Below are 14,690 nucleotides of genomic sequence, written 5' to 3'. Positions count from 1 at the left end.
ACTACTTTACTTTGGGGTACTGGTCATGAATAATTCAAATTCATTCTGAAATGAATTTTTAAATTTTTTTTCTTAATACGTTATTATGAATCACAAAATGCTGAATATACTATGACTTAGATACCCCGAGGATGTCATAAAATGTTAAAATGATTTTGCAATATCAGCACTTTCTTCGAAATGCGTAAACACATGTGTGTAAATATTATTAATAATGTAGCTAAAACACTAGGATATTTTTTACATAATTTTTGCAAATATTTTAATATTGAAATGTATATGACACTGCAAGAAATATAATAAGAAATCTTGAAAACAGTCCTAGCCCCTAGCTCTATTTTGCTTTAATCCTTAGGGAACAATTTTAAATACCAGAGAGTTTATTATAGATTGCCATTCCTCTTAGTTATTCCCCAAATCTGAGTAACTTTATGGCATATTATGGCAGATCATAAAAAATACCTCATTCTCGTATATCAAGATATTTAAACAACAACTTTAAGAGAAGAATTCAACACTTAAAAGCCTTTTTTTCTTTTCTTTTTTTCCATTGATAAAATCCCGAATCTTAATTTAGGCTTAGTAAAGTCACAAGGTAGCTTGGAATTTCTTTAATGGTTACGTGCCAAAAGAATTTATGGCTATACCCACTCGATACTTGACCAAGTAAACCTAAGTTTCCCTTAACGGTAACCTTCTCTTGTCGCTTGAGATTTATCAGGAAAACTAGACATTAAAAAAAAGAAGTTTATATACACAAAAATTATGTTATACTTTCATTCAAAAAGCTATCATCACCAATAGAAAGTTCTTTGTATTCCATAGCAACCGAATGTCCACCATTTTGATGTGGTTCTTCTTGAAACTTATAAGTCTGTAAACGTCTCAACACTTTACCGTAAGTTGTTAAATCTCTACGCCGTAAGAATTCTAAATATTCAAACTCACGATGCATAAGTTTATTAGCAATAGGGATGATCATTTTCTTGCGTTTGACAAATATTAGAATGTGTAAATGTCCAACCAAGTGAAGCACGATTCCACCAAGAGAAATGACAATGGAAAGAACCAGTAGGATCCATAGTATGACAAACATGTATTGGTATAAAAGATGACTTGAGATCTCGCAAATCACTGTATACTTATTGACGTAAGTTCGAGTTAATCCATTTCGAGTATCATATATATCACACATGCCGAAAGTTGGTATCATCTGGTTACCCGGCGTAGGGGCTTTCCGGCTTAAAAAATCAAGCCGGGTAGTGTTCTGTGATGCCCAAGCCATCCAGTTAGGTCCGTATTCAACGAAATGATGATTTAGAAGTGTGTCTAAAATACGGAACGTTCCGTAATTTACAGCAAAATAGAGACATTTGTTGACGACGTTGAGGAAGACACGGAATCGCATTTTTAAAGGGGAATTGATGTCACGGTTAAAAAAGTTCTTGACAATCTCTTCGATTTCAACCTGCAAGAAGAAATGATATCAAAATTGAATGATAGGATGCTTATTTATGATATATAAAGGAATTGCTCCTCCACAAGCGGTTTTAGTCGGTTATAGAAGGGATTTGTAATTGCAATTTCATTGTCTTTTAACAAGCGTTGCACTCCTTCGCGTGTTTCCGACCTACTTGCTATATTGTCTTAAAATACGCCAGTGTCCTCTATGCTGACAAAGTAGAATAAATAAAAGACATTCTCAAAAAGTGTGCTTGTGCGTTACCGAGAAGGGAGAATATCGTGTTCTTTCTTTTGTTTAAAAATGATGTGTAAGCAAATGGTTAATAAACACGTTAAATGGATGTACTCAAGGCATTACTATATAAATGGGAGGGGGTCGTTGATGAGAACAATAACAGCTACATATTATTCACATTTCCTTAGTTCTAAAGGAGAATTACAGTCTCTCTAATACGAACTAAAACTATTCAAATCCTCCTATAATTTGAACGAAAATATTGGTTCCCTCAGCTAAAAGTAATATAGAATACTCTCTGTAATTCGAATTTTTCTTTAATTCGAAGAACATTTTTGGTCCCTTAAAAATCGAATTAGAGAGGGTCAACTGTTTAAAAAAAATAAGTAAAGCATATCAATGTTACCTTTTCGTGTCTAATGGCATTTCTCAAGCTGACCAAATCTGTGTTGATGACGCGGAAAAATATATACGGGATATAAAAAAGAGCGCCCAAAGTTGCAATCAAAAATGGCATCCATTGATACTGAGTGAAATAAAGTTTCTCCAATTTCCGGCAGTTTTGATTGACTTTTCTAGAGCCGTACCGAGCGACCCTACGACAAACATCCGGCAATACGTTATCGCCGTCTAAAAGTCCATCATCGTCAAGCTGTATGGGGACGCCGTAAAATGAGCATTTATCCATGTGTGAGGCTAGCTCTGGATACACGTATATACCGTTGATCCAGCACACACTCATAAGATAATCTTTCGGTAATTCAAGGGCGTGATTTTCTTCGTTAGAGGTTGACGGAGGTGGCAAGCAATTAAATGAGTCGTGAAACCAGTCTAGTGCTGTTAACAAAGTACAGATGACAAGACATTTTGTCACCACTAGCCTGGATACTTGATCTGAATATTCGTCATTACGAACTTTCACTTTGATTGTTAAAAATTCTTTTAAATTACCGGCGAACAACGCCATAGCTTTTTTTGACTTCGGTGCAGCCTTTGTGGACGATTTTTGGTTTAAAACAACTTTAGTGATTAGCTTCAACATTCAACCATTTCAACAAAAAGTAAATCAGCTTCTAATTTAAACTCTTCAAAGGATATTTATCCCCAAGTTTATAATTAATAATCTCTCAGTGCTGTGAAAGTTTTACAAACTGGGATGTGCTTTTGTATTGACGAGTGCTGCGAAGGTTTCTCTAAAACAATCGATATATCGAAAACGAATTTCTAAAATTTTCATCGAAAACTTTCTAGTTTGCAATTTCATTAACAATTAATGACGTAAGGTGCCAATTTCTGAATTCGTAGCAAAAATGAATGCAACTACTCAAAATATGTTGTCAATTTTCGTGATTTGTTTACAAGATTACACTCATCCGGTGATTTAGCATTACGACACATCAAGTATGCATAACATGAAATTCAACCAAATGAAACTACAGGGTTTCGATTCAATGAAATATTGAAATTTTTAAACGCTTTATGTTCAAGTGTCAAGTTTTTATTTTCTCGATTCGATTTCGTTGATCATTTATTTATAACGAACGAGAACGCGTCTTTTAAATAAATCTGTCACTTATCATGTTGTTACATATCAAATTGTTACCATTTGAAAATTTCAAACTTCCAATAAATTTTCAATAATTCAAAAAATCAGTCTCTAACTTGAAATGTTGTATCTGTGTTAAGATTCCACAGATGAAAAAGCAGTAAAATTCGTTAGAGCGCAAATTTTTTTTCCACATTCAATTCATTTTTCATTCGTAGATTAAGTAAGAAACACCAAAATGAAATGATCTATTTCAGACCCAAAAAAAAACTTAATCTAATTTAAACCAAACAAAATAGATAATTATTCTTAGAATAACAAAGAAATCGTGATCATTTAATTAACTCACAAAATAGACCAAGCAAAGAACAAAAGATAACCCCTCCCCTTCAATTAGCGGGAGGTAAGAAAGAACATTTCTAACATGGAAGTAAATTTCAGAAATATTTGTTTTCCTTCAAAAAATAATCGGAAATAAACAAAACAATGTTAACATTTTGTTGCGTAAACCCGAATTTCTCAGAAATTCTTCACAGAAATTCACTTTGAAAGCGAAAGCGATTGGGGTTCTAATGTTTATATTTACGATTGATGCTTGATTTTGGTGCGATTGTTTTGCTTTAGCCAATCATCGCGCACAATAGCTCATTTAATATTCAGCTTTAATCTAGATTAAAAACACCTAAGTGGTCCACCAAACTGGGCAGACTCTTTTATGGAACCATGGCCTTTAGAATGAATTAGTACTATGCGAGGAGTAATTAGCATCTGCACGGCGATGTAATATTCTTTAATAAATCCAAAGGGTTTAAAGGTTTAAACCAAGCATAAAAAAAAACAAATTAATTATCCTCTTGCTGTATCCCTAGGAATCAACTAGGATATATTAAAAATTTGCGTATATAAGGCAACAGAACAAACATTCCAAACCAATAAGGTAGGATTGAACGGTAAGATAAGGTAACGACAGCTCAACTCATCCTTATTTTCAAAAAGTAAAACATGATTTTCAATTATCTTTCGTAGCCAGATAAACAGATTATTTAGCCAGAAATGAAGTAAATAAAATCTTGTTATGAAATAGTTCGTTTCAATCGATATCAAGCATAATATGCTTATATTTATTGCCAAGCATAATATGCTTATATTTATCGCCAGACGTAATATGCTTATATTTATTGCCAGGCGTAATATGCTTATATTTATTGCCAGGCGTAATATGTTTATATATCATATGATTCCTAAAACGGGAATCAATTACAACAACAGCCGTCGTGAATTCCCGTCCCCGGATACATTCTTCCGAGCTTTTTCTAGGCAAACTCAACTTGAAAACAGACACTGCGACTTGACAGGCGCGAGCTGAGACACGATGGGTATCAAACTCGGGCCCCCCAGGCGGGAGTCAAGGATGATAACCACTATTCCACTACGCCAAAGTTCGTGTGATACAGATTGCAAATATAACCATTTTTAAGAGATTTCAACAGAGTCAAACATAAAATTCAGAAACAAAGGATATCATATAAATTGAAATAGAAAAGTTTATGGTACCTTTCCATGGATAAAGATGGATAAAAGGAGGAATTTCTTGTACGCTTCTAACATGATTTGACTGATCACCATACAGGGCGTGGTCACCGCCTGAAAGAAACAGAAATTTAAGTGATTAGATTTTCTTTTCAATTCTCAGTAATTTCAAGAAATCGATTCGTCCTTAGGTTTTGGTCAAATCAAGCTCTTAATTGATTTGGTTGGTCATTAACCTCCAATAAAAAAATTGTTTCATCTTCTAAAGAACAACCATTTTTGAAGTCTCCAGATTGCCGCCTCAAAGTTTTGGCCTCGTTTTGGCGAAAAACTCGTTTTCGGGCCGCAAATTTGAAAAATCACCCCCAGATATTCACCCGAAGAGCAAGTGTGCCAGATTTCAACCAAATCTGATCATTCATTGAAGTCTCAATGCTGCCCTAAAATTTTTGTGACAGACACATATATGCATTATCAAATTCTAGCTCAACTGAATCTGATAAAAACAAAAATGTTAAAATCCATTACTCAAAAGTTTTGTGTTGACTACCTTGTATGCACTATCATCAGAAAAGAGCCAAATAGCATATAGCCCATAGTACAATGGATGTGAGATTAGATTACTTACTACTTGAAAAAAGAATAATGCTTTCTCATATTGTTTGAGAGCCAGATACACCATGCCACCATAATAATAGTACAGCAAGAAGATTTTTGCATCTTTTGCACTCTAAAAATAATAAATAATGAGATGATGTAATTTCAATACGCATTAAATAAAAAAACTCTAAAATTTGTTGTACACTGGGAAAATAAGTTTGTAGCAAATTTGTTTGTCACAAAAAATATGTCAGGAATTCAAAAATAAATTGATAAATTTGAAGCGCTCTTCATGTGTTGACACTAAGGTAAGTTTATGATAATATGAGCTCTAAACACCCACTACAACATAGAGGCTTTATAAATTAATAACATACAGAAGTTCAAGGGCTTACCTCTTGTATTGAGGCTATGTCAATATTCAAATACTTTATGGCAGGTTTCATACATTTTGCAACCAAACATAACTAAAAATAGTAAAAACAAAAAACTCTTAACAGTAAAATAGTTTTAGCCTTATTTTGCCGAGAAACTTGTCCCGGACCCAAAAATTCGAATTTTTGCAAAAAGGAAAGAAAAACCAGATATCCAGATATTTACCCAAGGAAGAAGTGTGTCAAATTTTAGCCAAATCCAACTATTTTTATAGTTTCCAGGCTGCCCTAAAGTCTTGGGACATACACACAGACAAACATTCTCAACTGAAGTTGAAAAAAGTGTCAACTCTCATTTGCCTAAATGCCCTTAGGGGAGAGTACTTGTGCAACTGTTGAACGTGCTAACCGCACTGGCTCAACTTCAGTATCTTTTAAATTATTCGTAGGCCAATTGTAAACATCAACAGAAAATCTTTGATAAATGAAAAGTTATAGCCTCGTTTTGAGGCTAAAGCTCGTGACCACGCCCCTAAAAACCGAAATTTAGAAAAAATAAAAAAACAATCCAGGGAACAAGTGTGCAAAATTTCAGCAGAATCCGACAATGTTTGAAGTCGTCAGCGTGCCCCAAAGTTTTTAGCCTCGTTAAAAATTTAAATTTTGAAAAAATGAAAAAAAACATCCCCAGAATGATATTCACCCAAAGAGAAGTGTGCAAAATTTCAGCCAAATTCGGCCATTTTTGAAGTCTCCACGCTGCCCCAAAATTTTTAGGTGACAGACAGACATAAAGATACACAAGACAGACATTCTCAGATTCTAGCTCAACTGAAGTTGAGAACCAAGTGTTTAGTAATTGAGGAATTTATACCTGTAAGAAATCAGGGTGTAAAGATGTTAATTGTGATGGACTTTCTTGGATCTTTTGAATAGCCTGATCGATAAGATAGATACCACGAAATGCCTGAAATGGAACAGTGTAAACTGAAGAAAATGGAAATCGAATACTAAGCTTTATGCGCAAAAATAGTGTGACATAAAGACTTTGTCACAGAGTATTTTGCATCATTTTTAACAATTAGGGTAGATTTAAAAACAACACTAGGTTTACATAAAGAAAACTCATTATCATAATTAAGCGTGTACAATAAACGAACCTTTCTTTGTTCAACGAGAATCTTAACCAGACAGTGACAAATATGTGTAACTAAAATAAAAAAAAGAATTTATAAGTGATAAAACTATGAAGAAATATTTTAAGCGTGACACGCAATTATCTGGCCTACTTTGATCACCTGACTAACTACTGAAGGAAAAAAATGAAAATTTTATAATATTGAGTATGTGGATGTTCAAGATACTCATTGATATTGTAAAGTTAAAGAATGGAAAGACCAAATTAAGTAAATAAACTCTGGCTCTTTTTTATAATGTTCATGCGTTGAAAAAACCTTTTGTTAAAATGTCCAATGAAATTCATTTGTAATAAAAACATTGTGTGTGAGACTTACATTTATCAACGCCTTGGGATTGGATCTGTGTTTGACATCCTCCTTCTATGAGCTGAGCTACCTGGTTGAAAAACAGCTCAAAATCTCCAATGTTTGGTAGCGAGAGTTTAATGACTCTAAAATAAAACAAAGATTTCAAAACACACTGAGAATTCGTTTATGGCTCTTTGTAGGAGTGGTTTTGAGCATTATGGAGTTTGCAGACTCAGGGACTTTTGTGTGTATGAGGAAAATTAATTCAAATATGGGTGTGCATCATAGAAATTGATTTGCTTAAAAATAATCATCTGCTTTATATAGGAAGAAAGAGTTTTAACCAAGGAATAGGCCTTAAGTTAAGTCTGTCTCTGACTAATTTCAAAATAAGATTGTATTCAGCAAACTGCTTTTCAATTTCCAGTCAAATCTTATGTGGAAAAGAATCTAAATTAATCTGTATTTTTTTAAAAGAACTGTATAGAGCAATGTCATCCCAAGAATGTTATACTGATCACTTTTGAAATATTTATCAAATTGGCATTTGTATCTTTGGTGAAAATTTGGCCAGGATCAAAGACATTGCCACTGGTTATGTCATCGTTCTTTGATATGTCGAAAATAGAACTCTCAACTTTTCTTTCACTTTCATTTTCTTTCTTTGTTTTATTAGGGAATTCCATGTAACATGATGGGGGTGTAGCCAATATTTTGCAACCTAACATCATTGTGTATTTTACAGACTGGCCCTAAAATTTTTTGCTTAAATTAGCCGTAGGTTACTGTATTTTAGGATTGAAAAATGCTACTTACATAAACTTTTGACTTAGTTAGGTTAGACCAGTCTGCAAAGTATCAAATATTCATGGGATCTGTATTTTTCTGTTACTAGTTTTAAGGAATACAATTCAGTCAAAATGAATGAGCCAATTGGTCAGTATGTGATTTAGCCAAATTTATAATCTGGACTGGAAAAGACTAACTAGACAGGTAGCCAAATTAAAATTTTGCAAATCAATTTCCATTATCAGTCAGTTAGTCAACACGCATTTTGTGCAGTTCTTCAAAAATGGTTGAAATTTAGCAAAATCAAAAACATGAACGAAAAAACCGACAAAAAGCAAGAAAAACAACCATTTGAAGAAGCTAAACAAAACCAAACATGCACTCCCACCTCCTGCTCAGATGATGATGACCGAAACCGTCTAAAATGCCGAAAATGCCACCGCATGGTACACTACGAGTGCACACAATTACCGCTTTATCAGCTGCAAATTTTTGCCAACACTTATAACGAACAATATCTATGTCAGAATTGCGTGCGGATAACACGATCTCTAATGAGTAAAATAGGTGAGAACTCGTATCATATGATGCAGAGGGAGATTGAGAAGAAGGACGACGTCATTAAAAAGCTCAAAAACCAGCTAGCCAAGAACCGCATCCTTAAGAACGATATCGAAAACATCTTAACCAATAAGATGGCTGACTTTGAAATAAAAACCAAGCAGATTATAAAAAAAGAAATAAAGCAAACAACGAATTACATAGAGAAAACATCAGAAAAAACATACGCTGAAATAACTAAGAAACACAAGGATAATTTCAAATCAGCAGTGAGAGAACACCAACAAGAAAACAAGAATGAAAAAAGAGACATCGAATCAAGAAAACGAAATATTATTATACATGGAATGGTGGAATTAGAGGTAGACAACAAAGAGGAACAACAGGAACAGGACAAAATAGATATTGAAGGTATACTAGGTAACATTGGCGTTCAAGATATCAAACCGTCCCACCATCATCGCATTGGACAAAACCAAAAAGGGCTACATTGGCGTCCAATCAAGTTGATCTTAAAAAGTATAGAGGAAAAAGAACGGATAATGCAAAATCTGCATAAGCTGAAACGATTCAATGAAATTGGTGGCTTTAGCATCACAGACGACTTCACCATCAACGAAAGAAAAATCATTAAAGATATGTGCCAAAAGGCGAAAAAAATGAATTCAAAAAATGACGATTTCGTTTGGCATGTAAGAGGAAGCCCTAGAACAAACCTTCGCCTAGTTCGAAAATCTAAGACCAAAACAACGTCTTCTCTTCTGTCCATATCTTCTGACGACTGGACGACAGATGAAGAATTAGACAATTTATAAATCTAAAATTATTTTGTAGAGGTCGATAGACCTGTGAATTATAATTCTATAAATAAAAAAAAAATTATCGATATCTACTGGTCAAAATTTCAAAGCTTTAAACCCTTAAGGCATTTTCCTATTTTTGTGCATATCCAGAGCATCTTGAAGGGCCTAAAAAGCTCAATCTCAGGATAGGGAATGAACTTTCACCAGTCATAGTCAGATACATTATATTATTGGATCACCCATTTTTAGTAACTTGAATACCCATCATATTTCATGACCTCGTTTATGATTTATGTATATATTTATTTACAAAGCTGTATCTATTAGGATTGCATGGACCTTTTTGCAAAATCATCCCCCAACTTAGATTATATTGTAATGTAAAAATACATGAACCAGAAAACTGGGGTGGAATCAAGGACACTTGTATAGCGTAGCTGGACTGAGTACAACGGCTATTTCTCTTTCTCTTTTTAACACATGTCTGTCGTAGCGAATCCGCGAACCCCGGTCAGCGGTTGAGAATATTTTTTTCAAATTAATTGAAATAATTAGTTGTTGCAAAGTTTATTAGTTTTCATAAAGGACTTTTTTACAAGATTTTATAATTGACTTTATCTTGAATGGAGATTTTTAGAATAAAATATAAGTTTGATCAATTTATAAGCCAAAAACCTTGAAAAAAGGGTCCTTCGAAAAAGTTAAATTGTAGATTACGTAAGTTATTTCAAGGTGTAACAAATATTTTAAACAACTCTTAGAAGGTTGAAGTTGAAAATGACGAAGAAAAAATGAGTAAAAAATAGCCTAAACTCGCCTAAACTTTCACCAAAGTACCCAAATCTTATAATGGCTATAGCAAGATGTCGAACAAGGAACGGAATACATCATACTACAGCTGCTAAAAGAAAAATCTAAACATCATTCATGAGAAAGAAAATTTTCTCTTTTTTAATGATTTGATTGTATAAAGGCGTGATAAAACTCATTATAAAGTAATTGTTCGATTGTTGTTTTCTTGTTATTGCAATCATGTCAAAGGAATTTCATAAAATATCTTTCCGTGCAAAATCCATCTTTCTGACGATGGTTTTTCATTGTGAAGTACTTTTATTAAAAAGTATTTCTGATTGGTTTAAAAAACATGAGGAACGACCTCTTATTGCTGCTTATTGGTCAAAGAAAGACAATATCTATTATTACGACGACACACATGGTTCAAAGAAAATAAATTTGTGCTCAGTCCAGCTACGCTATACAAGTGTCCTTGGGTGGAATTTAGTTGGAAAATACACAAAACATATGCAAGTTGACACACAAAGAATAAAAAAGCCAACAAAGCACCTTCTAAAGAAATATTATGCTCATTAGAACAATAAAAAATAGATAGAAAATATATGACGTCAAGTTATATACTGCTTTTAATAGATATTTTGCAAGACACAAAGTCATGTTGGCTAATTAAAAGCTGCAGCTCAAAAAAATGACACATTATTTAAGAGCCACTGTCTGTAAGAATCAGACAGGGTGAGGAAGTGAATTTTTTTTAAATGGCTCATTTTGATATATTTTGTTCTAACTAATGGACTGAGCATCCTGTGAAAATTTTAGGGTCTAACTCAAAGCGGTTCAGATTTTATGGCCGGTTGAAATTTCAAATTTGAGCGGCCTCCCCCAACAAAAAATCTCAAATTTGGCTAAATAGGGATTTTGACCTCAAATTGTGCTTGAATGATAACAGAAACAATATTCTCAATTTGATAATCTGAAAATATGTACAACTTTTAACAGAAAAATGTAAAAATCATAACATACAGATAACCCGTTGTCTAAAAAACATGGCTCAAAACCAGGTTTTTGAACGCGCGACAAAGTTTGAGCCATTTTCTAGGGCAAAAATCTCAAAATGGAGAAAATTATAGCTGGAAAGCTTTTTTATTTCCCAAAAGTATTCTCAGTGTACTGCTGGAAAACAAAAAATGGGAACAATCAACCTCTCTGATTTTTCAAAATGGCAGCCCGGAGTTGGACTTTTTGGAGAGTTTTTGCCGTAAATGTTGCATTTTTGCCGCCATTTTAAAAAAAAGATGCAAAAATTTTCAGGGGGTTCAATTATATTTTTTTGGTACATTTCTGGGAGTACTTTCAGGAACTGAACTCAGAAAAAAGGGGTTTTTGATATTTTGAGAATTTTAATCTCAAAAATTTTTTAAACTTTGTCGCTTTTTTAGTCTTTTTCAGCACTGTAGGCCACTACTGGGTCATATTATACTCTGAAAAATCCTTGGTTAAGATAGCTTAAATACCTTCTTTTGTTTTTTCCTCATTTGGTGTTTAAATAACCACTAGAAAATGAGTTAAGAACTTAATTTTCCAATTTTGAACCCCAAAAAAGGCGCAAAAACTGAAATAAATGTCAAAAAATGCTATGTTTGTGCAATTATTCAGATAAAAAAGTTGTCAATTTTTTTAGAAAGAATAACTATCAAGCAATAACGTCCATTTTGACCTGAAAACCTAATTTTTTTAATTTTATATACATGGTAAGAGGTACATAATTGCTACATTCTTATCCTGCTTTTTTCCAACGAATATTTTAACCCTAATTTGAGGCTTGTAGCACAAACAGAACAGATTTTAGGTTTTATTTCCAGGCAAAAACAAGTGTCTTCCTGGTTTCGGTCCATTTTGGCCTAAATAGCTAATTTTTGAATTTTATATATGTGGTAGAGGTATGTAATTGCTATATTTGATTCCTACTTTTTCCCAAGGAACATTTTAAGCCTAATTTGAGGTTAGCAGCACAAATAGAACAGATTTTAGGTTTTATTTCCAGGCAAAACCTAGTTTCTTCCCGGTTTTGGTCTATCTCGGCCTAAATATTTAATTTTTTAAATTTATATATATGGTAGAGGAATATATTTGTTACATGCTAATCCTACTTTCCTCCAAGGAATATTTTAAGCATAATTTGAGGTTCATAGCACCAACAGAACAGATTTTAGATTTTTTTCCCAGGCAAACCCTTTTTTCCCCAGTTTCAGTCAATTTTGGCCCAATATCCAAATGTTTTGAAGTTTACATATATGGTAGAAGTATATAATTGTTACATTCTAATCCTACTTTTTTCCAACGAATATTTTGACCCTAATTTGAGGCTTGTAGCACAAACAGAACAGATTTTAGATTTTTTTCCAGGCAAAACCCTGTTTTTTCGCAATTTTGGTCAATTTTGGCCGAAAAACTTAATTTTTTAAGTTTATATATATGGCAGAGGTATATAATTGTTACATTCTAATCCTTCTTTTTTCCAAGGATCATTTTGAGCCTAATTTGATGGTTGTAGCACCAACACAGCAGACTGTTTTAGATTTTTTTTCCAAACAAAATGGCCCGAAAATGGCCCATTTTGGGCATAAAAAAGGGCGGAGAACCGCCATTTTTTGGAAATATCCAAAAATATCTTAGATTTATGTTATTTGGGTCCCAACCAACCAAAAAAAATTATGCAAACTTAATTTTGAAAAAAAAGGTCTCTATAGCCCACTGCTACTGTTATTGCTTGATAGTTATTCTTTCTAAAAAAATTGACTTGACTTTTTTTATCTGAATAATTGCACAAACATAGCATTTTTTGACATTTATTTCAGTTTTTGCGCCTTTTTTGGGGTTCAAAATTGGAAAATTAAGTTCTTAACTCATTTTCTAGTGGTTATTTAAACACCAAATGAGGAAAAAACAAAAGAAGGTATTTAAGCTATCTTAACCAAGGATTTTTCAGAGTATAATATGACCCAGTAGTGGCCTACGGTGCTGAAAAAGACTAAAAAAGCGACAAAGTTTAAAAAATTTTTGAGATGAAAATTCTAAAAAATATCAAAAAACCCTTTTTTTCTGAGTTCAGTTCCTGAAAGTACTCCCAGAAATGTACCAAAAAATATATAATTGACCCCTGAAATTTTTGCGTCTTTTTTTAAAATGGCGGCAAAAATGCAACATTTACGGCAAAAAACTCCAAAAGTCCAACTCCGGGCTGCCATTTTGAAAAATCAGAGAGGTTGATGGTTCCCATTTTTTGTTTTCCAGCAGTTACACTGAGAATACTTTTGGGAAATAAAAAGCTTTCCAGCTATAATTTTCTCCATTTTGAGATTTTTGCCCTAGAAAATGGCTCAAACTTTGTCGCGTGGTTCAAAAACCTGGTTTTGAGCCATGTTTTTTAGACAACGGGTTATCTGTATGTTATGATTTTTACATTTTTCTGTTAAAAGTTGTACATATTTTCAGATTATCAAATTGAGAATATTGTTTCTGTTATCATTCAAGCACAATTTGAGGTCAAAATCCCTATTTAGCCAAATTTGAGATTTTTTGTTAGCGGAGACCGCTCACATTTGAAATTTCAACCGGCCATAAAATCTGAACCGCTTTGAGTTAGACCCTAAAATTTTCACAGGATGCTCAGTCCATTAGTTAGAACAAAATATATCAAAATGAGCCATTTTTAAAAAATTCACTTCCTCAGTTTGCTTATATTGTCTGATTCTTACAGACAGTGGCTCTTAAATGCATAATTATCATTAGTGTATCATTATTAAATTTGAGGTTACACGTCCAGTAGCCATTGAGAAATGTTTGAATATCGAGCCATCTAGAAATTTATGATTTTGAATAATTTCTTACTATCCAATCGAACCACACAGTTTTATTTACCTGCGATTCTGTTGGCGAGTAACGCGCCAAAATTATTCACACAGCAAATATGAGATTCTAAAATGGTAGAGTAGAGCTGCGAGCGGAGCTGCGCGTATTTATTTGTTTTGAAATTATGCTGCTTTGATTGGTCAGTCAATTGATGGCTATGCAAGTTTTCCTCCACTGATGCAAGTTACCCAACTTCACGGTAAATGGGCAGGTGTTTGAGGTCCGGAAAAATTTCCAGGAAATAGCAGGAAATAGCCTATCCGCCAATGCCTGGATCTAGTTGGGTGTCTTTCTTCCCCGTAAATCTTTTTCTTGGGAAGTTGTTCTTCAAATTAAGGTTGGCTAGGGTCAAATTTTTTCATCCAGCTACCAGTCTGAAAATTGCCGCATGTGCGCCGGCTATCTCCAGCACAGACTTGAGATTGATTTTGGTATGGTGCAGAGGATAGGAGCTGGCGCAAAGTAGCTGGCGCCAGATTTACTCTTACTATGTATATTCACTTTAAAACAAAGAATACGCCATGCTATTGAAAAATGTTAACTTTACACAGCACAGGTTATATCAGGTTGTTAATTAAAGCATAAAAAATCACTTTA

General features: G+C 33.5%; 3 protein-coding genes across 4 annotated transcripts in view; 1 reads left to right on the top strand and 2 right to left on the bottom strand.

Moving 5' to 3' along the window:
• LOC136822412 (uncharacterized protein C19orf47-like) overlaps positions 1 to 14,690 on the top strand; it is a 136,333-nt gene that overhangs the window by 112,609 nt on the left and 9,034 nt on the right. The window lies entirely within an intron of this gene.
• Positions 1 to 14,690, bottom strand: part of LOC136822367 (COP9 signalosome complex subunit 3-like) — a 59,590-nt gene that overhangs the window by 43,262 nt on the left and 1,638 nt on the right. The window contains exons 2-7 of the mRNA XM_067078608.1: positions 7,264 to 7,379; positions 6,910 to 6,959; positions 6,624 to 6,716; positions 5,771 to 5,842; positions 5,404 to 5,505; positions 4,800 to 4,889 (exon numbers count right to left, since the gene is read on the bottom strand). Of these exons, the coding sequence (XP_066934709.1) occupies positions 4,800 to 4,889; positions 5,404 to 5,505; positions 5,771 to 5,842; positions 6,624 to 6,716; positions 6,910 to 6,959; positions 7,264 to 7,379 (523 nt within the window). The remainder of the gene's footprint in view (positions 1 to 4,799; positions 4,890 to 5,403; positions 5,506 to 5,770; positions 5,843 to 6,623; positions 6,717 to 6,909; positions 6,960 to 7,263; positions 7,380 to 14,690) is intronic.
• On the bottom strand, positions 151 to 3,209 carry LOC136822208 (innexin inx3-like). Its single transcript, XM_067078454.1, has 2 exons — positions 2,106 to 3,209; positions 151 to 1,468 (listed from the first exon to the last, which is right to left on the bottom strand). The coding sequence occupies exons 1-2, from the start codon at positions 2,739 to 2,741 to the stop codon at positions 764 to 766; spliced, it is 1,341 nt and encodes a 446-aa protein (XP_066934555.1). The 5' UTR covers positions 2,742 to 3,209; the 3' UTR covers positions 151 to 763.

This window comes from Clytia hemisphaerica, unplaced genomic scaffold, assembly GCF_902728285.1.
Source record: "Clytia hemisphaerica strain Z4C2 unplaced genomic scaffold, Clytia hemisphaerica genome assembly, whole genome shotgun sequence".
Classification (NCBI taxonomy): domain Eukaryota; kingdom Metazoa; phylum Cnidaria; class Hydrozoa; order Leptothecata; family Clytiidae; genus Clytia; species Clytia hemisphaerica.
The sequence above is the reverse complement of the archived record's forward strand: the minus strand, read 5'-3'. Positions and strand labels throughout refer to the sequence as shown.

What these genes read in the sequence shown, in the direction of transcription:
- LOC136822208 (XM_067078454.1), bottom strand. Translation starts at nt 2,741, where the DNA reads ATGTTGAAGCTAATCACTAAAGTTGTTTTAAACCAAAAATCGTCCACA. An exon ending in ATGCCATTAGACACGAAAAG is followed by an intron (nt 1,469 to 2,105) that starts GTAACATTGATA and finishes TTCTTCTTGCAG; the next exon opens with GTTGAAATCGAAGAGATTGT.